Here is a 21369-nt window from a genome sequence, read left to right on the forward strand (position 1 = left end):
CGTGGAATCCGGTCGGCCTTCTGTCCTCATCGGGGCCGTTCGGAACGCGATCTTCGAGAACAATTTTGAAGCGGGATCGCGCTTGGCTTCGTTGGATGACGATGACGACGACGACGACGACGCCGTTGCCGCCGGTTACCATTAACGATCCCCTAAATGCCTTTATCAATCGCCTCGAAGAGATGAAGCTCAATGAACGGCGGCGGCTGCTGCGATCTATGCTGGCGCGTCGCAACACGCCATACATATGCACACAAAGGCGTCCTCTCGCATGGCGCGTGCGTTGTGTCGCCGTTTTTTGTTGAGCGTTTACTGCTGGTGGCGGTCGATAAAGGTGCGATTTTTTCTTCAAATTTGCTTTTACTCTCAAATCGAATGGAAACCATAAAAAGACAATTTTTACAATAAATAGCAGCAATCGAGACGGGGTTCGTTCGGCGTGCTGTTTAAAAAAAACGTTAAAGCTGCAGCAGTGACTACACGTAGAGCGCCCGTTCAGCCAGTTCAGTTGAGCAGCCATTCCCCTACAACTGGCAGCACTGCAAAGGGATGTTTAACGGAGGAGTTTGAAACCGACTCAAATAACGGATAAATTGCCGAACACGATTTTTATTTACAAGAACTCACAAAATTAACAAAATCCTGCGGGAATGTAAATATAATTCTCCATCATCCCGTGCTGTTTAATGTTTTATTGTGTTCGAATGGTCGTCTGCCTACGATGAAGCCCCATAGAAACAAAAGGAACAGGAAACGGAAACAATAACGGGGTAGAGGCTAAACGATATAGATAATAACAAAACCGAAGACAAACAGAGCGCTATAGATTCATCTTTTGCTCGAAAGACGTCAGAGAATGTTGGAAGCGAACCGGATGCTGAAAAAAAACCACATTACAGGTTGGCGGCATGCTTCAGCTTCAGTCCCTCCACCAGCTGACGCCCGAAGTCGGCATCGACCATGGCAAAGTTCTTAACAGCGCGTTCCTGCAGGAAAGGCGAGGCATTTCGCAGATGGTCAATGATGTTGTTGACCAGCCGGCGTCGGCCACCATCGTCCAGCACGCGGCGATAGAAGACAGTCGCCTGCGAGAAGTTGTCATCATCGCTACTATCGTAACGATCGATATTGCCGGGGGCTGGCATCGGTGGGTTCTGCAGTTTACGCGCAAACGGACACTCCTGCGGTCCGCTGAACGAGTTGGGGAAGTAGTTCGGGGCACCACCCTGGTTGTCGGTGCTGTTCATCGGCCCATCTCGCTGGTAGTTGCGCGTTGCGACGCGGTACGGGCAGTTGACCGGCAGCATCAGATAGTTGGCACCGACGCGATGACGGTGCGTGTCGGCATACGCGAACAGACGGGCCTGCAGCATCTTATCGGGCGATGGTTCGATACCGGGCACCAGGTGCGACGGTGCGAACGCCGCCTGTTCCACCTCGGCAAAGTAGTTGCTGGGGTTACGGTCAAGCACCATACGGCCAACCGGTATCAGCGGGAAATCGCTTTGCGGCCACACCTTGGTCAAATCGAACGGATTGTACGGAACCTTTTCGGCCTGCTCGTACGTCATGATCTGCACTTTGAGCGACCAGCTGGGGAATTCCTTCTTCGCGATTGCGTTGTATAGATCCCGGATACTGTAGTCCGGATCGGTTCCAGACAGTTCACCTGCTCGGACTGGGTCCATGTTTTTAATGCCCTGGTCGGTCTTGAAGTGGAACTTGCAGTACACCGGCTTGCCGTCGGCGTTAACTAGCTTATACGTGTGCGATCCGTAACCGTTCATGAAGCGGTAACCGTCGGGGATGCCACGGTCGGCGAAGAGGAACAGGGTCTGGTGTGTTGTTTCCGGGCGGAGCGAGATAAAGTCCCAAAACATGTCCGGATCCTTCAGATGCGTCGACGGGTTGCGCTTCTGGGTGTGGATGAAGCTCGGGAATAGCACCGGATCACGGATGAAGAAGATGGGCGTGTTGTTGCCGACCATATCCCAGATACCATCGTCCGTGTAGAACTTGACGGCGAATCCGCGCGGATCGCGCGCCGTATCGGCGGAACCACTTTCGCCGCCGACGGTCGAGAAGCGCACGGCGAGCGGCGTCTTCTTGCCAACCTTCTCGAACAGTTTGGCCGCACAGTACTTGGTGATGTCGTGCGTTACCTCGAAGTAACCGAACGCACCGGCACCTTTGGCGTGCACGACTCGCTCCGGGATGCGCTCGCGCTCAAAATGCGCCAGCTCGTCGATCAGGTGGCTATCCTGCAGCAACACGGGACCACGGGGGCCGGCCGTCTGCGTGGCCGACTTGTTGCCAACCGGAGCACCATGGCTCGCCGTAACCGTTACAGTCTCCTACAAAGATAAACCATAAAAAGATGCGTTAAGAGGGAAAAACAGGAACAACAAAACACATTCAGCGCTCAAAAAACTTCACTACTTCAAGGATTTATTTATACGACATTTAAACCGCTCCTCTTCGCTCAAGCCTATACCACACCAGCCGCAATGCAGCCGGACACATAACCCAGTTCTTTTTTTTAATCTAGCTCGTTTCCAAGTGTAACCTTCCACTAATACGACGCTCACGCCAATGGCCGATCTTATCCAGCCACGCTCTGCCTCGCACACAGCGGAACCCTAGGTTTCGCACTTTCGAATGACCATCGCCATGTCGTGCTATGCTATGCCATGCCATGCCGTGACCGTGTCCGTCCCTAAACTACCATGTCGTGTCGGCGTATGGCCAGCATTTGTGAAAAGCACAAATCGATGTACCCATCGATTCCAACCGTCGTCCAGGCAATTGGGTCATCAAGATTCGAAAGGAGAAAAGAGACTGTATGCAGAATAGTCTTTAAATCACCTTAGTAGGATGGGTTTAGGGTGTTTTTTTTAAAGGAAAAACCTTAGAGCTTTACTTTCAAAACGATTGCAAACACAGCAGAAGGGATTTTGGTATCGTAATCGCTGCAACCCCTGTGCCCGAGTCAACCTTCGCCCCAAGTTCATTGCTAATGGCGTACTCACAACCAACACATTGCTCGTGGTAGGGGAAGGGGTGCTGTAAGGTGTGTCGAACAGACTTGCGGTCAGTCAGTGTAAAGCCGGTCCAGACTTACTTGCAAAATGATGTTTGCCAGTAACATTAAGTAACAGTGGGTTGTATTTGTGGCGCCAAAGGCAACCACACTAACGTAAAGCGCAATAAATAATACATCAGGTTCTCGTGTATCTTCTTACTGGCTGCTTGCTGACCAACATTTCACGCTCTCATCGAAGGTTTAGCCTTGCACGGACCATCAAGAACTAGAATGCGCTAGGCAATGTGCTCTTGGCGAGCATGGAGAGCCGAGTAAATAAAAAAAATAGAAACAAGCAAAACGACAGGGACTAAACCGCGACTGGAGCCACCTTCACGGTTCACAAGCACCACACCAAGGGAAGGTTCAGTGCAGCGTGAATTCTTTGTTCAGATTCTACTGCGGTCAAATTTGTGCACAATTAGTTGTGTACCGATGATTCATGACAGGCGCAATAATTCAGTGTAAGTCGCAATGTCTCAAGGGGTGCGATCAGGCCGAATAGTGAGAATGTTGCGCGCTAGAGTCATCGTACGTACGAGCGAGATCCTTCACAGCATAGCCCGCGCGTCAAGGATGGTTGATTTCGATGGATGCTTCAACGATTCGTCGCGATCTTGCTACACAGACGGAGCAACCGATGTTCTGTTGCTATAGTATATAGCTTATAGGTTAGGGAGTCGCTATGCTGCACGTGCTGTGCTAGATTTTCTAAATTGCAGCGATTTAGACAAGGCTCTGTCGCCTACCCTTATCATAATCGGAGGTTTTGTGCAGTTATCGGGCTGGACAACACGGACTAGAGGTTCCTAAAGTCAAAGCGAACCCAAATCTTATCACGCACGCGCGGCCAAAAATATAAAAAATAAAATGCACACTCATTTCGCCAATAAGCGAACTCCACCCCAAATAATAGGACACGGTGCGAGTATCAACGAAACAGAAGATAAGCCTTGTCAACAACAACAGCGGCCAGTGTTCGGGTGCTTCCAGATAACGGTCGCCGGAGGAGTCTGCGCGTGTGCTCTTATCTTGGGAATAGAGAATAAAATATTTTTAACAGCCGGCCAGAACGGTATTGCATTTTGGGTGATTAAAATCCGACTTTCTGGTTCCTAATCTCTTAGCGCTTGTTTCATAACACTATCAATTTACTGTTTGAATTGTATTATGTGCAAAAGTTGTACATTACCATACCGATTCCAACTGTAACGAGTGTCCATTTGATACTTTTGGAGCCAAACAGTAAGTCTCCAAGCTCGATCGAACATTGTACACAGGAAAGCGAAAAAGTAAAGGAAAAATCAACTACCGAGCATACCGGTTTTCTGATGTATCGAAAGATCACGTCCGCGAGCACAGCATGTACCGAAACCGGTCACCGGCCACCGGTTCTCAGCAAACCGTGGGTTGCAGCTTTAATGATCTTTCTTCACTTCCCTGACTCTACTTCTGCCCGGTATGGTGGGGAATATTATATATATTTTTCATTAAATTCCAAGACCGATTTCCTCTGCTGAAGCCAGAAGAGAGCGAGCTACTTTCACGTAAAACCGCGCAGCACCCTTGTTCCATACCTCCCGTGTTTTGTTCTGTGATCCGCATCCGCTTGAGAGGTGAATGCTCGAAACGCATTTTTTTTGTTATCATCATATAACATTGCTCTGACCCAGAACATCGGTAATGTTTCCTTCACATCGGTGCATCATAAACCAGACCTTTAAAGCGATTGAAACTCTGCCGTCGCTCGTAGGCCGGCCGGTTTGATAATATGCAACTGATAGTAATAGCGCGGTGACACAAATTATCGTCCGTGTTGATTGTTGAACGGAACTAACCAACCGCCGAACGATGCTAAAAGCTCTCCATGACCAGCACACTATCAGCACGATGACTTGCAACTGCCTCTCGGCTACTTCAAATTCTCATTGACGCATCGCAAACCGCAAGGGGGCAAGGAACAACATCCAAACAGAAAACTATCCAACAGTGCGTGTGCTAACGGGGAAAGTGAATGGTAGTGTGTAAATTTGCACAAAACCGCGACACACGACCCACGGAACGTCTCGAATGCAAAACAGGCTGCGCTCATCGCACCAGTACGGGAAGTCTCCGTTCGACTGGCGGAAGCACGATGGCAACGTGGCACTGCCGTGGGGAGACCGTGTCCAGATTTCTCGGTCTCGCAAACTGTTGAGCAGACCTCGCTAAGCTAAGCGGCGACCATTTAAAACTCAGCCAAGATGGTGGAATGCACTGCTAGTTGCGAATGGATGGAAGCCAGCCAAAGTGGAGGCACAATTTTTAAACCATTTTGGATAATGTCGCATTTTCTTGCAGGGGTACACAATCTCCCATATTTTGCACATCATCAAAGCAGGCACTTAAAAACAGTGTACCAACGGTGACAGAATAGCTTGTCCAATACCGAAGGTGACCGCAAGTTTGAGGTTTGACCAACTGTGTACATGACCCCATTGACCCTCAGTGCGGGTTTCAGTCGTGTTAGCACGAATCGGGAAGTGTCCACAGGCGATTAACCGGACCACACCGCTTATCAACCGGTCTAGCAATGAATTTGCTGCGTCAAGACCCCCCTGGTTGGAAACAGAGAGAGTGTGGCGTATTTGGGATAGTTTGGCTTACACGAGCAAACGCAATGATCTGTACGAGCGGCAGTCTTATCTGGGTAGAAGGGGGGTAGGCACTAATCAAGCGCGAGAGGCGCGCCAATGGTCACGCATAGATGGAATGAGGTGGGACTTTGATACCGCCAGGTACCCAAGGGAGATAAGATATCGCATGACTCCCAAACGTCTTTGACGAGTATCTTCGGCGGCTATCTTGTTGGTTTGGCTTCTAACAGTGCTCTCATGAAGTAAGGAGTTCGATTGTGGATCGTTTGCGTGCGGAGTTGCATAAGACTGATGTACACGTTTCTACGCCGGTGTCCATCAAATGGATCGATTGTAATTCATCCAGGAATACACGGATACTATCGCTGACAGTTCCTATAGAACCTTGCTGTTACAATTGAACATGGAAATTGCTCGAAGCTAGAGAGAGCCAATTTCTAAAATCGATATTCAATGTTAATCAATGATCGATTGCTCCTTGGAATACGAAACGCTCACAAGCCATTACAAAAGCCAAGCTACCGATTCTACTGCAATCATTAGCTGCGTATTAGAAAATGATTTCGAGATTTCCACACCGGAACGCGGAATGTGCTTTGGTGCAGTTGAAGGGCACATACGGTATAATGGGTGTCCCTAATGAGCGCTAACGATTCGCGTGACCAACTACGATGATTCAACGGTACACTGCAGTCACCCTTGTCCTCCGAGCACACGCTGAGTGCATCTGCTGCGCCGAGACAGCCAGTCAGGTGTAAATGATTTTGCATCTAGTGGCGAACCCCCCTATCCAAGCATCATTCGCCTGGGGTAAGCAAACCATATTGTGAGTAGATATTTGATTATCACCGGTACAAGTTCATGTTGCGGCTCTTTAAATGCAATTTCCAATGCTTGATCGCAAATTTTCTGCAGCAAACCCAACAATAGCATGGTGTTCATGGTTCGGTTAGAACGAGCAACACGTTCTGGGTACCAATTACCTGCTGACCAGAACGCCGTGTACGCGAAGGTTAGAGCATTAATAATTGAATCATCATCGCCACTAATTAAACAAACAAATTTCCTTCTCTGGATTTCCCCCCACTGACGGACTTGTACGGTTACAATTCAATAACCACCGTTCTGCCTCCATAATTCGCACTCTCGTGGTCCCTCGCCGCCTAGTGCAATGGCCCCTTTGCCTGTTGCACTAATGGTTCGATCGATTGAAAATAGCTCGTCCATCACGATCCGCCTCTGATCGTCGTAAAGCGCCTCTCCTTTTGCAAATCATGCTGCTGCCACCCCACGATCTACCGTTTTATCACTAGCGACGGAACACGGAGCGATATGGAGTGCGGTTGAGCAAACATTTACATCCGCCTCCAGCACCTCCGGGCGGGACCCAGGGAGTGGTTTCTATTTTGAAGAGGATTCTGATGGCAGAAATTACACAAACTAAGTCCGAAGTGCACCGGATTTCTTTGCCAAGATGCATGTTGCATCATTTGATGGCGTTCTGAATGAATAAAATGAACGGCCACGGTCCGGTATTTTAGCTAAGCGCAGCGTTCACCTAATGGAAGGCTCCATTCTCTAACCTGTTCAAGGCTTTGATGCCAATGCCACTACCGCGCACAAGCAGCGTGATTTAACATCATCTCTAATCTCGGAACCTCAAAAAGAAGCTGCGTAATTTACTTCGAAGCTCGACCACCGTATCGACAAAGCATCGAAAATGGTGGTTCGGTCCCGTAAACGTGACCGTGGCTTCCAAAGTCCGCGGGTCCAGCAGGTCAAAAAACGCGACCGCGATATTATTTGGGGAACAGGGAGGGCTCACCTTCTGCGATTCCTTGTAAAGGTTCAGCTGGTTTTCGGCCGGATTGCGCGACATGATGAGGGATGGAATGTACACACTTCACGACACTGGAAACGAATGGGAAACGGTTCTTGTGCTCACAAACGTACCGGAGAATACTCAAAATGACCAGAAACCAGCCACTTCTGGAAATTCGAACAAAAATGAGTTTCAGGGCCGGAGACACCGCGATTTATAAAGCCATTATTTCGAGCACAACAAATCAGGTCGCTAAAAAAACTGCCTGAAATAATTATTTCGAGCGGTTTCAATTTGTCCTCCACGCGACTTTGACGTTGATTTTATAGAAAAATCTGCTAGAACGACATGACGGAACCAAAACAAACAGTATGACAGTTATACAAGCTCTGTATAACAGTTATACAATTCCCACCTCGCACCTCGCGGAATCGATCGCAGTACGCCGGTATCCCGATTTTGTCGACCGATTATTGTAAAAGTGTGGTGCTGTAGCAAATAATGCACTCGTTAAGGATCATATTTCCTCGATGTCTGTCCGCTTGTCGAATACTCCCGCCACTACGGTCTTCGTCGGTGCGGCAACAGCTAATCCCAACCTCCAGTGGACAGCAATCGCGAATCAACAAAATTAGTATTCGCATGCTGTGCTCGAAGCCCCCGCAAACAACAGGACAGGATTCATCGGTGGAACCAGCAAATAGAGTATACTATGGCTCGTTAACGCCCCAGATACGCGCGGTGAAGGTATTTTCCTTGGCTACCAGTATCGGCGGTATCATTGCACAGCCGGTTCTGCTGGAACAGGCGAATAAAATCGGTGGAACGCCGATGATAGTGGCCGTCTGTGGTTTTGCCGGGTTCTTCACCTTCGTCACGCCAATTCTATTGCACCTGGTCACCAAGCGGTACGTTACGGAGTTGTACTATGATCCGGCCGAACAACAGTACACTGCTGTGACGATAACGTTCTTTCTGCGGCGAGAAAGGGTAAATGTATCCTGGCCAACTCTGAATACGTTTGACTGACTTGCATCTTTTGCTTCTGCATTCTAGATTAATTTCAAGCTAGCGGACGTAGTGGTGCCGGAAGTAGGAGGTTTGTTCACAACGTTCCTCGTGAAGAATAAAGCGCTGTTCGTCGACCCGCAGATGTTCCCCGATCCAACGCATTACATCAAAATTATGGGTTACGATAAGCCGATCGACTTTAAGTTTGAGGAAGCACGTCAATCAGCGGGAAGTGAGGAGGAACATAAGAGAAAGGATCGATAGTTGTCGGAACTAGCAATAGGCAATAAATCTTAATTTAAGATAAAAGTGCTTATTCTTTGTACAATCTATCGGTAGCAAATTAAAAAAAAAGCCTCCTAATTACAGTGGAACGCAACGGTTATGAATGCAATGTTTTCAAATTGTTATCATCTTACATCAAAAACAATATCGTCGTATGTATGAGCACTAGTCAATCGAAAAAACTTCCTTTTGTGGCTTCCTGCTTATGGTGATTTTTGAATACTTGTACTACAAAGAGAAATGTTATATAGAAAAAGCAGAAAAAATCGTTCCCACTGAAAACTATTCGCCACGCGACTACGATGAGAACCTACGTCGAAAGACAATATGCTGCCAATCAGAAGATCAAATTTCGGAATTCGGAAAGATCGTCGGAGTCGTCGTGAATCAATAATAGGTGTAATACGAAATCAAAATGAAATGAGAAGAAAATGATACTACCGAACGGTTCCAACAACAGGGTAATGAAGATTAGAAACTTAGAATTGTTACCAAACGGCAGATGAAAACATCTAGTTGTAGATCACGACTAGAATGGAACTTAAATAAAAGTTAAGCTATAAGTTACCTAACGTATCGAAGTTCAAGTAATTGGATTGAATTTTATTTTATCAGGAGCTGAGGAACGACTACGAGCATACGCTTTTCAATAAATCACTGCCAACAAAATGAATGCAATGAATATTAAATGTTCACTGAAATACCATCAGCATAAAAAAAGTAAAGATAATATTCACTTTTTGTTAATCTACGGAATAAAAACGTGTCAGCTTTGGTGGCATAGAAAATATAACTAGAAAATGTTTTCGAGAATGAAATACAAAAGATTTGAATTCAAACAATTGACTTATTTGCCATTAATCGTAAAGGAATTGATACGCTTTTTGTGCATAATCCGTGTAATATATGCTTCAACGCTATATGGGGATTTATTGCTTCATCAATAGATCATACCATCGATTGGCGTAGCTGGTACTTCCACTGTCTTTTCCAAACCTAACAAAAATTACCAGAACCGGTCGAGTGGTTTTGCGAGGTGTACATTATGACACCTCATGACGGGCTCTATCGACGGGATTCCCCATTTGAAAAGCATCGAACCCCCTCTCCGAAGGACGGCATGGCAAGAAATTCCATCTTTCGATGCTCAACAACGCGACGCGAGGAACTGTGGACGAAGCTTCCTTCGGGCGATCTCGTGCCGATCAAGTTCACATTCGGTAGAGGTCATCTCTCGGAACTTTGATAACCTCCTGAGATGGCTCGTGTATTGCTGCTTCCATAGTATTTGTTACAGCTTTGCCACCAGCATCTCTGCTAAGGTGATCATATGATGAGCGATGATGAGAGCAGTGATCACTGACGATCGTATTCAAATACGTTGATGTGCCATAGCCATAGATTTAATGTTCGATCTTCATTTCTCTACGGTTGCACTATTCTATACTATAGTTACTTGAGGGGGTGATAAGCAAAGAATAAAAGTAAAAGAGCCTGGAATAACGGAACATTCAATCGTGGGGCTAGTTTGTCCATCTTGGCATCCCACAGTGCGCTAATCGAACCTGTGTGCGTACAATGGCCTTCAGGGCAAGCCTGCGGTATCTCGATCGACAGTGACCGATCCACAGCGCCTGATTTCCCCATTGGCCGGCAGTGATCTTGGAGCCGTTGATCCGATCACGCGGTGCTTGTATTTCTCGCAATAGAGACTCATTGACTGGAAGTAGCGTCGGGAAGGGGATCAAGGCCAATCGTAGGCAGATTCCCATAAGTGCGTTTGTCCAAAGTAACTACAAAAATGGCGTTTGGAAGACTCTCGATTGTGTTGTTGATAGTGGCCCGTGTGTCGAGCATTTTAGCCCGTGAGTGTCCGACGCTTGGAATTTCCATCTCGTCATGGATGTTGGTAGAAAATTCTAGTTTCGCTAATTCGTTTTCTATGTCACCAATGAATCGTAACAGAAAGTGATCCAGCATGCACCACACCTACTCGCCAGGAAGGATTCTGTGTGCCAATCCAACGTTGTCGGAACATATATAACATCGTTATGTCGCCTACACCTCCTTCCAAAGGGATACAGAACTATATCAACCGTGCTGCCTGTACACTACCCGATGTAGTGCGAAGCGTATGTTGCCAGCCTGCGGAAATCGATCCACCAACACCAACCACAACCACAACCCCCGTGACTGCTCCTACTAAAGTCCCCGTCGTCATGTCCAACACGAGTCCTGAATTGAACTGGACCCTACTACCTACAACAAAGTGTGGCACGATCACAACCAACCGTATAGCAGGCGGTAATCTGACTCGTGTTTTCGAATACCCGTGGATGGTGCTTCTGCGCTACATGCGGAGCGGTGAGCTAGTGGATGGGTGCGGAGGTTCACTGATCAACAACCGCTACGTATTGACTGCAGCACACTGCGTGCGAACACCGGGCAATTTGAAGCTGTAAGTAGTCTAGTGTATTGAGGCTCAATATATGATCTTCTAGTAAGATAACTCGTTATCGCATGACGTAGTGAGAACCAGAATATGATTATACAATCAGATCATAAAAATGGCTCGATTGAAATACCAACTGCAATGCGTTCCAATGTTTTACATTCTTTCTTTCTTTTAAAACAGATCAAAAGTCCGCTTAGGGGAACACGATAAAACTAAAGATGTTGATTGCATTGTGTACAAGGACGGTGAAACGGAATGTGCTGATCCTCCGATAGAGGTTGACATAGAGTCGACGGTTGTACACAACGAATACAACAGACCGATTCGGTTCCGGCATGATATAGCTTTGATTCGAATGGCACAAGAAGTCGCATATAGCGGTAAGTAAAAACACAAACTGATTGTTGAGCGCAAATGAGCTTACAAACAACTTTATATCGATCGCAGATTCCATCAAACCCATTTGCTTACCGATCAGAGAGGATGTTCGGAAAAAAATTCTACCGAAATACATCCTCACAGGCTGGGGTACGACTGAGGAGCAGTCACTGTCCGACATTTTGCTGCAGGCACTACTAAAGAATGTACCCGTATCAGAATGCCAACAAAAAATGAGAGAAAATGGGCTCAGAATAGACCTTTCGGAGGAGTATCAAATGTGCGCTGGAGGCGAAGAGCAGGTTGACTCCTGCAAGGGTGATTCAGGAGGACCCTTGGGATTCAGCGTAGACCTCGTGGGTGCCCGATTCGTCCAATACGGAGTGGTATCGGCTGGAGTGAATTCATGCGGAAAGCTAAGCGTCCCGGGAATTTACACTCGAGTATCAAGCTACATGAACTGGATAGTGGAGAATATGCAACCGTGAACAAACGCTTAACGCACGATAAAACATGAATCTGAAGATCTTCAACGAACTAGTGTAAAATAAAATAATTTTAGAACACATAAAATAACAATATTGTTAATTATTCAAAATAAATATATTCCAAGATTTCTATGCATGTCCAGATTTAAACAACTCCTTTTTCTAACTGTAGATTACTTGTTGTCCATAATCAATGGATTGGTTCGTGAAACTATTTCCAATTTCATTTCCATTTACATTTCACACTCAATTGCAACAGGGTCGACAAGGAAAATGAGAATATGAGAAAAGAGAAATGTGCAATGCGCAAACATTTGATTAACACCTCAGGCCAGGTCTACCATCTTCGCGTCGTCCCGAAATGCTATTGAAGAATAATAATAGTAATGCTAATGTGGCATGCAGCTCAGGTTATTCAACTCTGCATTTCAAATTTAACTGTACTATCAAGTGTTTTTCCTCCGCTTTTTTTATGAAGCAATGAAACCAATCGCATAAATTACATAACTCAGCTTTACTTTAAAGGCTGTAGCTAGGTGTTTGAAATGTGCTTGATGTGCTAAATTTAATAGAGAAATTTATGATCATGTGTAATAGCATGATTTCAGGTGTGGTCATTGTAATAACTTTGTTACTGTTCGGTATTCTTGAGTAAGCCTTCAATTAATTATATTTTGATGATGATTTGCAGTACCAAAAAAGGCTATACAAGCTAACCAACCCCTCACTCGTTGGAGGTCATCTCTAGAAAGTTTTGATAACACCTTGAGATTCCCGCATGTAGGCTCATACATCTGTATTTGTACAATCTTCCTTGAGTTATGTTCATGTGCAAATGAAATCCTACGATAATGTGAACATAAAAGGGGTTCTGAGTTCTGATGTTAATATGAATGAACAGCGATCATCGAAGCCTAACACATTCCTAGATTTTATAATACCAGAGGATACTTGCACCTAACATTGCGCCGAGCAAGTCTGTGTGCGTATCATGGTGTAATTTGCACTATCTCGCTATTTCGTTGTTTTCTTTAATGAATCCGAGTTCTTATATCAATCCGCGTGGTTGGACGTATTAAAGTGATCCTGTAGCGACTGTTCTGATCACATGGTGTTTGTACTTGAAGTAAGAGAGGTGTATTGCTTGAAAAAATCGTAGGATAGCTGAGGAAGGTTTTTTTTAAACATATATAAGGACGGACGAGCCGTACGTTTAGCTGAGGAAGTTTGATTATTAGTAGATTTCTATAAGTTTGTTTGTCCTAAGTAACAGTGAATGTGTCAGAAAGATGGCGCTGGGAAGATTCTCGATTGTGCTGATAATAGTGGCCCATGTGTTTGGCGTTTTATCCCGTAAGTGTCCGTAATTTGGAATTTCCATCTCGCATCAACATCCCTGTTGATAGAAACCTAAACTTCTCTAATCCATTTTCTATATCATCAATGAATCGTAACAGAAAGTGATCCCGCATGCACCACATATACTCGTCAAGAAGGATTCTGTGTGCCAATCGAACGCTGTCGGAACATATATAACATCGTCAAGTCGCCTAAGCCTCCTTCGAAGGGGATCCAGACCTACATCAATCGCTTAGCATGTACACTACCCGATGTACTACGAAGTGTATGTTGTGTGCCACAGGAAATCGATCCAACAATGCCTTCAACAACCCCCCCAATCAGGACTACCCCTTCTGTTACAACCCCCGCACGAACGACAACCTCTACCACAACCCCTGTCAGCACGACAACCACTACCACAACCCCTGTCAGCACAACAACCACTACTACAACCCCTGTAAGCACAAAAATGCCCACGACAATGCCCACCACAACTCCGGTCATCTCGACAACCCCCACAACAACGCCAGTCATCGCGACAACATCGTCTACAACCTCTGTCAGTAGCGATACCTGGAGGCAACTACCGACGAACTCTTGTGGCCTTACAGAGAGCTTCAGGATTGGGTATGGCAATAAGACGGCCCCCTTCGAATACCCGTGGATAGTGTTGCTTCGATACAAGTGGAACGGTGTGCTAGTAGATGGTTGTGGTGGTTCGCTGATCAACAATCGCTACGTATTGACTGCAGCACATTGCGTGCGAACAGCGAGGAATTTTAAGTTGTAAGTTTTTACTCCAGCTTATTGCAGTTCAATTTACGTACAATTTTGTAAGATAACTCGTAATGCAATCAGATCACCAACCATTCTCGATTAAAATACCAAATACACTGCGATTCTAACTACCATTTGATTTCTTTTACAACAGGTCGAAAGTCCTTCTCGGCGAGCACGATAAAACTAAATTAGTTGATTGCATTGATCTTATCGACGACGAACCGTATTGTGCACCTCCGCCGATAGAGGTTGACATAGAGTCGACGGTAGTACACGACGAGTACAACAGACCGATTCGGTTCCGGCATGATATAGCTTTGATTCGAATGGCACAAGAAGTCGCATATAGCGGTAAGTAAAAACTCAAACTAATTCCACTAATAAGCTACCACGACTTTATATTGATCGTAGAATCCATCAAACCTATTTGCCTACCGGTCAGAGAGAATATTCGAGATATAATTCTACAGTATTATACGGTAACTGGTTGGGGTACGACTGAGCAGGAAAAACCGTCCGACGTGTTACTACAGGCATTACTAAAGCATGTACCCGTACCAGAATGCCAACAAAAATTGCTTGACAATGGACTCATAATGGACATTTCGGAAGAGTTCCAAATGTGCGCTGGAGGCGAAGGGCTGGTTGACTCCTGCAAGGGGGACTCAGGAGGACCATTGGGTTCCAACGTGGGTGGCCGGTTCGTCCAATACGGAATCGTATCAGCTGGTGCAAGTTCTTGCGGGAGATTAAGCCTCCCGGGAATTTACACTCGAGTATCTAGCTACATGAACTGGATAGTGGAGAATATGCAACCTTAATTGTACTGTTTATCGAGTACAATAAGGGAAATAAGAGTGATTAAATAAATACAATTTGTAAATCTCGAATGTTGTTTGATTTCTTAACGCAAGAAGACCAACAAAACTTCCGGAACTTGTCAATACGGCCCAGAACATGTTCGGCACACTCTAGTAATGGAAAACGAAAGTTCAGCGTACAACTACTTTGTGTTTTGTGAATAGTATACGAGAATCAGTGCGAACTAGTGCGAGGGACACGAGGGATTTAGAACTTACCTTAGTTCAACCTTCTTTTTATTACAGCCTCTTTTAGTTCCTAGTCCGGATATCGTAGCGGATAAAAGCTCACTTTTCTTTTAACTTAACAAACATATTCCACTTAATGTCCACTACTGAGAACTTAAGAATATCAAGAGAAAAAATCCGGGGGATCCCGGGGCGTGTGAACGGATCCTTCAACAATCATGTATAAACGAATGTGTACGTTTTCTGTCACTTTCCGGCGTTCCCGGAACACAACAAACAAAAAACTCCTGAAAAAGCCGAACATCCTTGATCCGTTTCCTTTTTAGTAATGATTTTACATTAAGTACAGCATTTACCGGGGGTTTAGTGAGTGTATTTTAGTGTCGAAAATGAGTCGAATTCAGTGGCGATTGCGAGAATTTCCAAAAACGATAAGGTGAGCATATAATTCATCTTTCCGGGGAAAGTTATTCATAAATTTATGATATTTTGCAGCCAAACGGTGCGCTTCCGCTGGCAGTACGGGAAGCAATGTTTCCGCTCACTTACCTACAATCATCATATGAACCAATCCTACGCATCGGATGTCTGTATGGAACCGATATTCTGGTTTGTCGACAACTTCACCCACCTTCTCGGGCCGGTAACACTTCACTTTTGGCCAAGCTGCTACCCTACTAACATGAATTGAACCCCATAACTTGTATGATCCTTTTTATTGCTTAGTTTTTTGTCTTGGCTGTGGTATGTCTAACAACGGCTGTGGTGACTGTATGCTACTGGATCGGATTGCCGTACTGGTGGAATCGAAATCCATACATGACCGTCTTCCTGCTTCTTGTCGGTCACTGGTTACTGCTCAATGTGACATTTAACTTTTATAAAGCTGCCTCAGTATCACCCGGCTATCCTCCCGAGGTAATAAACTGCAAGGGTAATAACATACAAAGCTATAAACAAAATCGATATACATTGCTCCACTTTTGTCCCACACAGAAAGAGCTGATTGTCGAAGCTGTTAGCATATGTAAGAAGTGCATTGCACCGAAACCTCCTCGTACGCACCACTGTTCGGTGTGCAACCGATGCATACTCAAAATGGACCATCACTGTCGTAAGCCACTCTGGAAAAGCTTTACTATGCACGCTACTTAGCTTCTGCTGTCTCTTCTCTATCTCTATTTAAGCTTGGCTGAATAATTGTGTTGGCTATCATAATCATCGGTATTTCTTCCTCTATATGCTGTACACAACGATCGGTACACTGTTTATCATCGTGTTCGGTTTTGAACTGGGATATGGGGTGCTGTTTCTCGACGAAACTGGTGGGTGGAAAGAGGTAGAACCTTTGCAGGGACATCCGGTACGGTTCAATCTTTCCGGCCACATCATACCAGTGGTGAGCAATGCGATGCGTAGCCGTTTGTCATTGTTATGCTTAGCCACGGTCTGTTATTTTTAGACGGAAATGAATGACTACGAAAATGATGGGATGGCACCGGCAGAACACGACCTACCCGTACCACGCGATAATGAACATGCAGCCACTGTGCACGGAACCATCCTTTTCATGGCCCTTATAAACGTAGCGACGCTCTTTGCTCTCGGCTCATTGACCGCGTGGCATAGTACACTAATAACTCGGGGCGAAACCAGCATCGAGGCACACATCAACAAGTCAGAAACAAAGCGTTTGGCAGCTAAAAACGAAACCTACCGTAATCCGTACGATTTTGGACCACGACAAAATTGGCGCCTTTTTCTCGGACTACACCGGAAGCGATCCTTTTGGCGCCATGTGCTGCTGCCCTCGTCACACAAACCCGATGGCAACGGATTAACGTGGGTCACAATTGGAGCCATCGGTGCGGCCGATGCTACCGATGAATGGCCCTAGCGAGGGCCTGGGTTTATCAGATGTTGAAAATTATGTTCTGCATTTTGCGTTACGGCTAACGAACTAGTCATTTCGTGTGTTCATCATACTCTCAGCGCTAGGTGTAAGTATCGAACGTACTTTCTTTAAATAAATGTCCGTTTTACATTCCAACGGTATAACTCACGTAAGATGTGCATAGTATTGTTCATACGCTTAATTGGTTAAGTACGGTTGTATATTTATTCCGATAAATCATCAAAACATCTATGCATCATCTATCTATGGGAAGGATCTCTAGCCCACTAGCGTTCAATGATTTGTTTTATCCACTCCAAATTAGTAGCTAAACGTGACAATATGCTGACCGTCTGATACTGGTTCGCCGACGATGAACAGCCCACGGTATAGCTCGTTATACCTACGACCAGCGGAATGCGCGTTCCATTTGATACGATAATTCCTTCGACGGAATTACCAGCCGAATCCGTGCATACAGTATCGCTAGCGTAGTAGTTCTCGACGCAAGCATTTTCCCGATCCACAATATCAAACCGCGTTCCGGGAACGTTGCGACAATCTGCATTGTACATGCCACTTCTGGGATACACATTCACTTGTCCTGCAAAAAAAAAACGATTGAGCAAATAATGCAACGAGCCTCAACGAGAGAAGCTTCTAGTTCCGCATACCATCCCGTAGGTTGCCCAAAGTATAGAGCTTCAGTGGAATCTTGTTTATAGCAGGCCATACACAGGCAGGTAGAATATAGGAGGAAAATTGTACGCGTCGATCGAGACGTAACAGTGCCAAGTTGTTGCGTTGCTCCGTCCTCCTATCCCACATCGGATGGAGGATGGTTTGAGTTACTGTAAAAACGTCTACTTCGGATAGTTGCGCCCGCGGACCGAACCGAACTGATCGTGCAGATGTGCTACAGCTGGCAGAGCAGAGCACGTATAGATCGCTTACTAGCACACCGATACAGTGCCATTGATTCTGCTGGCCATTACCGATGCTAGCAATATGCGGATATTCACCTGGGACAACCGGGCGTCCCTCGGAAGGTATATGTTCATACTCCTCCGTAGGTGACCGTTGATATTGCTTCCAGAACGATACACAGCTGTTGAGTCGATAACTTGATCCCGTTGCCGGTACACGGGACGTTTCGCTCGCTACCATTGTGGTCAGACGTGTTGGGCGCGTCCAGGAGTTGTCATTGGCACAACACACGATCGGCTGAACACCATGACTGCAAATGTTGATGGTCGTGGACATGCTTCTCTTGGGACAGGAATTGTACGGTCTGCATGAACCTCTTCGCATGTCCGGAAGTACACACGATTGTCCCGAGTCTTCCACCGTGGATTCTTCTGAAGATGGGAAAATCAATTGCCGTCGGCGGCGGATGCGCGATGATGCGGTTCGCTTTACTCGGCGATTGCCCAACACAATCGATTCGATCCACTGGATGTGGGACGAAATTTTCACGTGATATGCTTCGGTACCAAACCCGCAATTATCCCCAGCTACTGTTAATCCAAACACGTATGCATAGTAACGATCGTAATGCCAAGTTTCTCGTTCCAGCGGTCCGCCATGCTCGATCTGGAAAAGCAGCAGCATAGTATGTAGGCAAAAAGGATCTGATAGTCATTCCGAAGGTGAAGTCGTGTTACGCTACCCTGCATGTTCCCGGTACCAGGGGTTGGGCGTTCGTTGTGCACATTAATTTGTTGCTGGACATTCCGGTGCAAGGGACGTTGTCGGCACGCATCCGAGTTAGAACCAGTGTGTTATCTGTTCACAAATGTAAAGCATATCAATGGAGAAGGTTAATAGTACTGGAGTATCGTCTGCCTGTTTGGAATTGAATTTTACTACTGGAGAATAGGAACTGACTCAATGTAGCGGGATATCAATTTTAAAAGGATAACTAGAGGATGTTTCTTTTACATTGGATTTTGAAAAATATACTGATCAAGTAAAGGGAAGATAGATAAGAAACAGGACAAGCGATGAAAGTTGAATCTCGTTATTTGTGATGCAGTATTGTGTGATATGTTATACTTACTGCTCGATCGCTGCTCACTATCCATGATAAAATTGTTCATATTGAACGGACCTAAACCAGCCATCTCGTAGAAAGGCAATGATACCTGATCCGAGTTCATGATACAGGCGGGTACTGCATTTGGTTGAATTCTGTCGCATCGCAAACGGGTATTAGGCACACTGATCGCTTCCTAGATACTCTTATCAGCAAACCTACCTCACATTCGCTTGCAGTTGGACCAGAGCTATGTCGTTTTCCAGCGAGCCTCCCTCCCGATAGTTCGGGTGCTTGATGAATCGCTCGATCCGTATTATCTGTGCCTGCGGGTGATCAGTGAAAATGTCCAAATCCCCTACCTTCACAAATTCGGGTGTTTTGTCGAAGACGAACCGATCGCAATGGGCAACGGTGAGAACGTAGTTCTCGTTGATCAGAACACCGCCACAGTTCCACTGCACTCGACCACCGGTGGTGCTGTAACCAAGGTAAACGCGATGCTTGGCCACCGTTTCCAAGTCCATGTAGCTCTTTTCTGGCTCAACAAACACCTTATCGCCGACTCGGTTCGCCACCATCGCTTCCTCGATTTCTCGTTCGTTCAAGTATCTCGTATAGCATGCTACAAGGAGAAATCATACAGATATCATCAACTCCATCGGGAACGGGAAGATTCACATGGCACTAGGTATCACCTCGAACATCAAAGGATTCGGCCGTTTCACGCTGTATCCAGTCTAGATACGTAGCAATCCGGGTGTACACGCTAGGCGTTGATGTTCCACAGAACCGCCCCAAGGAGGTAAGACCGACGATAAACGGAATCAGTCGATTGTTGGCCATGAGCTTGATCTGCAACGGTCCACCCGAATCACCGTTACACGTATCCATTTTGGTATCGGAGGCGCACATCTGGCCATCGAGTAAACCTTGAGGGCGGGCACGTGTGTTGGGGTAGAACTGACGACAAGCCGCCGTCTCCACCGGTGACAATTGCACTTTCAGCAGAATCGGTGTACGCTCCCCGCCAAAGCTCGTCTGTCCGAAACCGGTCGCTTCGAGTCGTCGGAACGGAACGGTGGTTCTTGTCCAGAGACAAGCGGGTAGCACACCACTGGACAGGCTGACCGAACGTTCGAGCGTAACGATTGCTAGATCGTGGTATTCCGACCGGAAGGTATGGTCCGGATGACGCTTGAAGCTTTCGATTGCATATTCCTGTGAGTAGCGATTCTGTGGATCATACATTCCGGCCGTAATATTGATCACGCCCAGTCGTACGACAACGGGGGGATCACTGGTTGGTAGGAGGTAGAAGGGATCACATTAGTTTGTCTTACAACACCGCTGGGCGAAATCGGGAAGGGTTTTGTACCCATTATCGTTGACGGCGCAATGGGCAGCCGTAAGCACGTGACGTGGAGTTATCAGGGAACCACCGCAATCGAATTGAACTCCCCCGTTAGCCTGTCGCCATCCGAGCGCCGCCATATGAGCAAATTCACCTTGCCGTGCTGGTACACCGTAGATGGGATACACGAGGTAATAGTCGCCGTACTTGTGGTACCGTAGATGACAATCTGGGATGAGTGAAGAAAACACAGTGATCAGATCTCTTTTTTTTAAACTTAATTCATTCTGGCAACCACTACTGGCCATCCTTATCCTCACCATTCAATGTCTGACGCACCGTTGGTATAGTGGCTGTGTTAATATCGGTCGGAAACACTCTCTCAGCAGGCTGTATTCGACCATGGCCGGCATCCAGGCTGATTAATATGCATAGCAACAGCGGTAAAGATCCTTTAACACGATCCATGATCCAGGTACACTTTCTGGTTCAGTTCAGTTTTGCCTGTGCCTCAGGGAACGAGGCTCACTGCTTCCACTGGTCCGTCAAGGTGACGCCGTCGATGACCGCTCCTGCGTACAGCTCACCGGATACTAATTTACGATCGCTCGATGGGCGATCGCAATCGGTTGCTACGCGACACATGGAACTCACAAACTCTGTTGAACACCACCTCGGAGCACCATCGTAAGAGAAGAGATACATCTCGGAACTTGATTTGCTCATCTTATGAACGAATATTATTCATCTCCACTCTGG

General features: G+C 46.3%; 6 protein-coding genes across 6 annotated transcripts; 4 read left to right on the top strand and 2 right to left on the bottom strand.

Moving 5' to 3' along the window:
* Window positions 1–685: 685 nt before the first annotated feature.
* On the bottom strand, window positions 686–7748 carry LOC125956017 (catalase-like). The gene is made up of 2 exons (XM_049687451.1): window positions 7544–7748; window positions 686–2354 (listed from the first exon to the last, which is right to left on the bottom strand). The coding sequence occupies exons 1-2, from the start codon at window positions 7595–7597 to the stop codon at window positions 894–896; spliced, it is 1515 nt and encodes a 504-aa protein (XP_049543408.1). The 5' UTR covers window positions 7598–7748; the 3' UTR covers window positions 686–893.
* Window positions 7749–7959: 211 nt separating this feature from the next.
* LOC125956025 (transmembrane protein 70 homolog, mitochondrial) lies at window positions 7960–8919 on the top strand. The gene is made up of 2 exons (XM_049687459.1): window positions 7960–8530; window positions 8597–8919. The coding sequence occupies exons 1-2, from the start codon at window positions 8042–8044 to the stop codon at window positions 8813–8815; spliced, it is 708 nt and encodes a 235-aa protein (XP_049543416.1). The 5' UTR covers window positions 7960–8041; the 3' UTR covers window positions 8816–8919.
* Window positions 8920–10258: 1339 nt separating this feature from the next.
* Window positions 10259–12309, top strand: LOC125956022 (serine protease easter-like). Its single transcript, XM_049687456.1, has 4 exons — window positions 10259–10701; window positions 10802–11294; window positions 11472–11671; window positions 11739–12309. Exons 1-4 carry the CDS (start codon window positions 10638–10640, stop codon window positions 12155–12157), a joined length of 1176 nt encoding a protein of 391 aa, XP_049543413.1. The 5' UTR covers window positions 10259–10637; the 3' UTR covers window positions 12158–12309.
* A 927-nt stretch (window positions 12310–13236) lies between these two features.
* Window positions 13237–15130, top strand: LOC125956021 (serine protease grass-like). The gene is made up of 4 exons (XM_049687454.1): window positions 13237–13510; window positions 13615–14284; window positions 14430–14629; window positions 14690–15130. Exons 1-4 carry the CDS (start codon window positions 13447–13449, stop codon window positions 15097–15099), a joined length of 1344 nt encoding a protein of 447 aa, XP_049543411.1. The 5' UTR covers window positions 13237–13446; the 3' UTR covers window positions 15100–15130.
* A 492-nt stretch (window positions 15131–15622) lies between these two features.
* LOC125956023 (palmitoyltransferase ZDHHC16) lies at window positions 15623–17385 on the top strand. Its single transcript, XM_049687457.1, has 6 exons — window positions 15623–15763; window positions 15823–15970; window positions 16054–16245; window positions 16324–16441; window positions 16515–16726; window positions 16790–17385. The coding sequence occupies exons 1-6, from the start codon at window positions 15717–15719 to the stop codon at window positions 17222–17224; spliced, it is 1152 nt and encodes a 383-aa protein (XP_049543414.1). The 5' UTR covers window positions 15623–15716; the 3' UTR covers window positions 17225–17385.
* A 3-nt stretch (window positions 17386–17388) lies between these two features.
* Window positions 17389–21166, bottom strand: LOC125956015 (uncharacterized). The gene is made up of 8 exons (XM_049687446.1): window positions 20931–21166; window positions 20635–20839; window positions 19955–20556; window positions 19479–19881; window positions 19281–19411; window positions 18891–19006; window positions 17896–18814; window positions 17389–17825 (listed from the first exon to the last, which is right to left on the bottom strand). The coding sequence occupies exons 1-8, from the start codon at window positions 21076–21078 to the stop codon at window positions 17509–17511; spliced, it is 2841 nt and encodes a 946-aa protein (XP_049543403.1). The 5' UTR covers window positions 21079–21166; the 3' UTR covers window positions 17389–17508.
* Window positions 21167–21369: the final 203 nt, after the last annotated feature.

The sequence above is a fragment of the Anopheles darlingi genome, chromosome 3 (assembly GCF_943734745.1).
Source record: "Anopheles darlingi chromosome 3, idAnoDarlMG_H_01, whole genome shotgun sequence".
Taxonomy (NCBI): domain Eukaryota; kingdom Metazoa; phylum Arthropoda; class Insecta; order Diptera; family Culicidae; genus Anopheles; species Anopheles darlingi.

Bases quoted from the DNA above. Each gene is read 5' to 3' on its own strand.
- LOC125956021 (XM_049687454.1), top strand. From the start codon at position 13,447: ATGGCGCTGGGAAGATTCTCGATTGTGCTGATAATAGTGGCCCATGTG. The intron at 14,285-14,429 runs GTAAGTTTTTAC...CTTTTACAACAG, and splicing joins ACAGCGAGGAATTTTAAGTT to GTCGAAAGTCCTTCTCGGCG. The intron at 14,630-14,689 runs GTAAGTAAAAAC...TATTGATCGTAG, and splicing joins ACAAGAAGTCGCATATAGCG to AATCCATCAAACCTATTTGC.
- LOC125956015 (XM_049687446.1), bottom strand. From the start codon at position 21,078: ATGGATCGTGTTAAAGGATCTTTACCGCTGTTGCTATGCATATTAATC. The intron at 20,557-20,634 runs GTACAAAACCCT...CCTACCAACCAG, and splicing joins TGCGCCGTCAACGATAATGG to TGATCCCCCCGTTGTCGTAC. The intron at 19,412-19,478 runs GTAGGTTTGCTG...GCGATGCGACAG, and splicing joins CAACTGCAAGCGAATGTGAG to AATTCAACCAAATGCAGTAC.
- LOC125956017 (XM_049687451.1), bottom strand. From the start codon at position 7,597: ATGTCGCGCAATCCGGCCGAAAACCAGCTGAACCTTTACAAGGAATCG. The intron at 2,355-7,543 runs GTGAGCCCTCCC...TTATCTTTGTAG, and splicing joins TTTACAAGGAATCGCAGAAG to GAGACTGTAACGGTTACGGC.
- LOC125956025 (XM_049687459.1), top strand. From the start codon at position 8,042: ATGCACTCGTTAAGGATCATATTTCCTCGATGTCTGTCCGCTTGTCGA. The intron at 8,531-8,596 runs GTAAATGTATCC...TCTGCATTCTAG, and splicing joins TCTTTCTGCGGCGAGAAAGG to ATTAATTTCAAGCTAGCGGA.
- LOC125956023 (XM_049687457.1), top strand. From the start codon at position 15,717: ATGAGTCGAATTCAGTGGCGATTGCGAGAATTTCCAAAAACGATAAG. The intron at 15,764-15,822 runs GTGAGCATATAA...GATATTTTGCAG, and splicing joins GAATTTCCAAAAACGATAAG to CCAAACGGTGCGCTTCCGCT. The intron at 16,727-16,789 runs GTGAGCAATGCG...TGTTATTTTTAG, and splicing joins CCGGCCACATCATACCAGTG to ACGGAAATGAATGACTACGA.
- LOC125956022 (XM_049687456.1), top strand. From the start codon at position 10,638: ATGGCGTTTGGAAGACTCTCGATTGTGTTGTTGATAGTGGCCCGTGTG. The intron at 11,295-11,471 runs GTAAGTAGTCTA...CTTTTAAAACAG, and splicing joins ACACCGGGCAATTTGAAGCT to ATCAAAAGTCCGCTTAGGGG. The intron at 11,672-11,738 runs GTAAGTAAAAAC...TATCGATCGCAG, and splicing joins ACAAGAAGTCGCATATAGCG to ATTCCATCAAACCCATTTGC.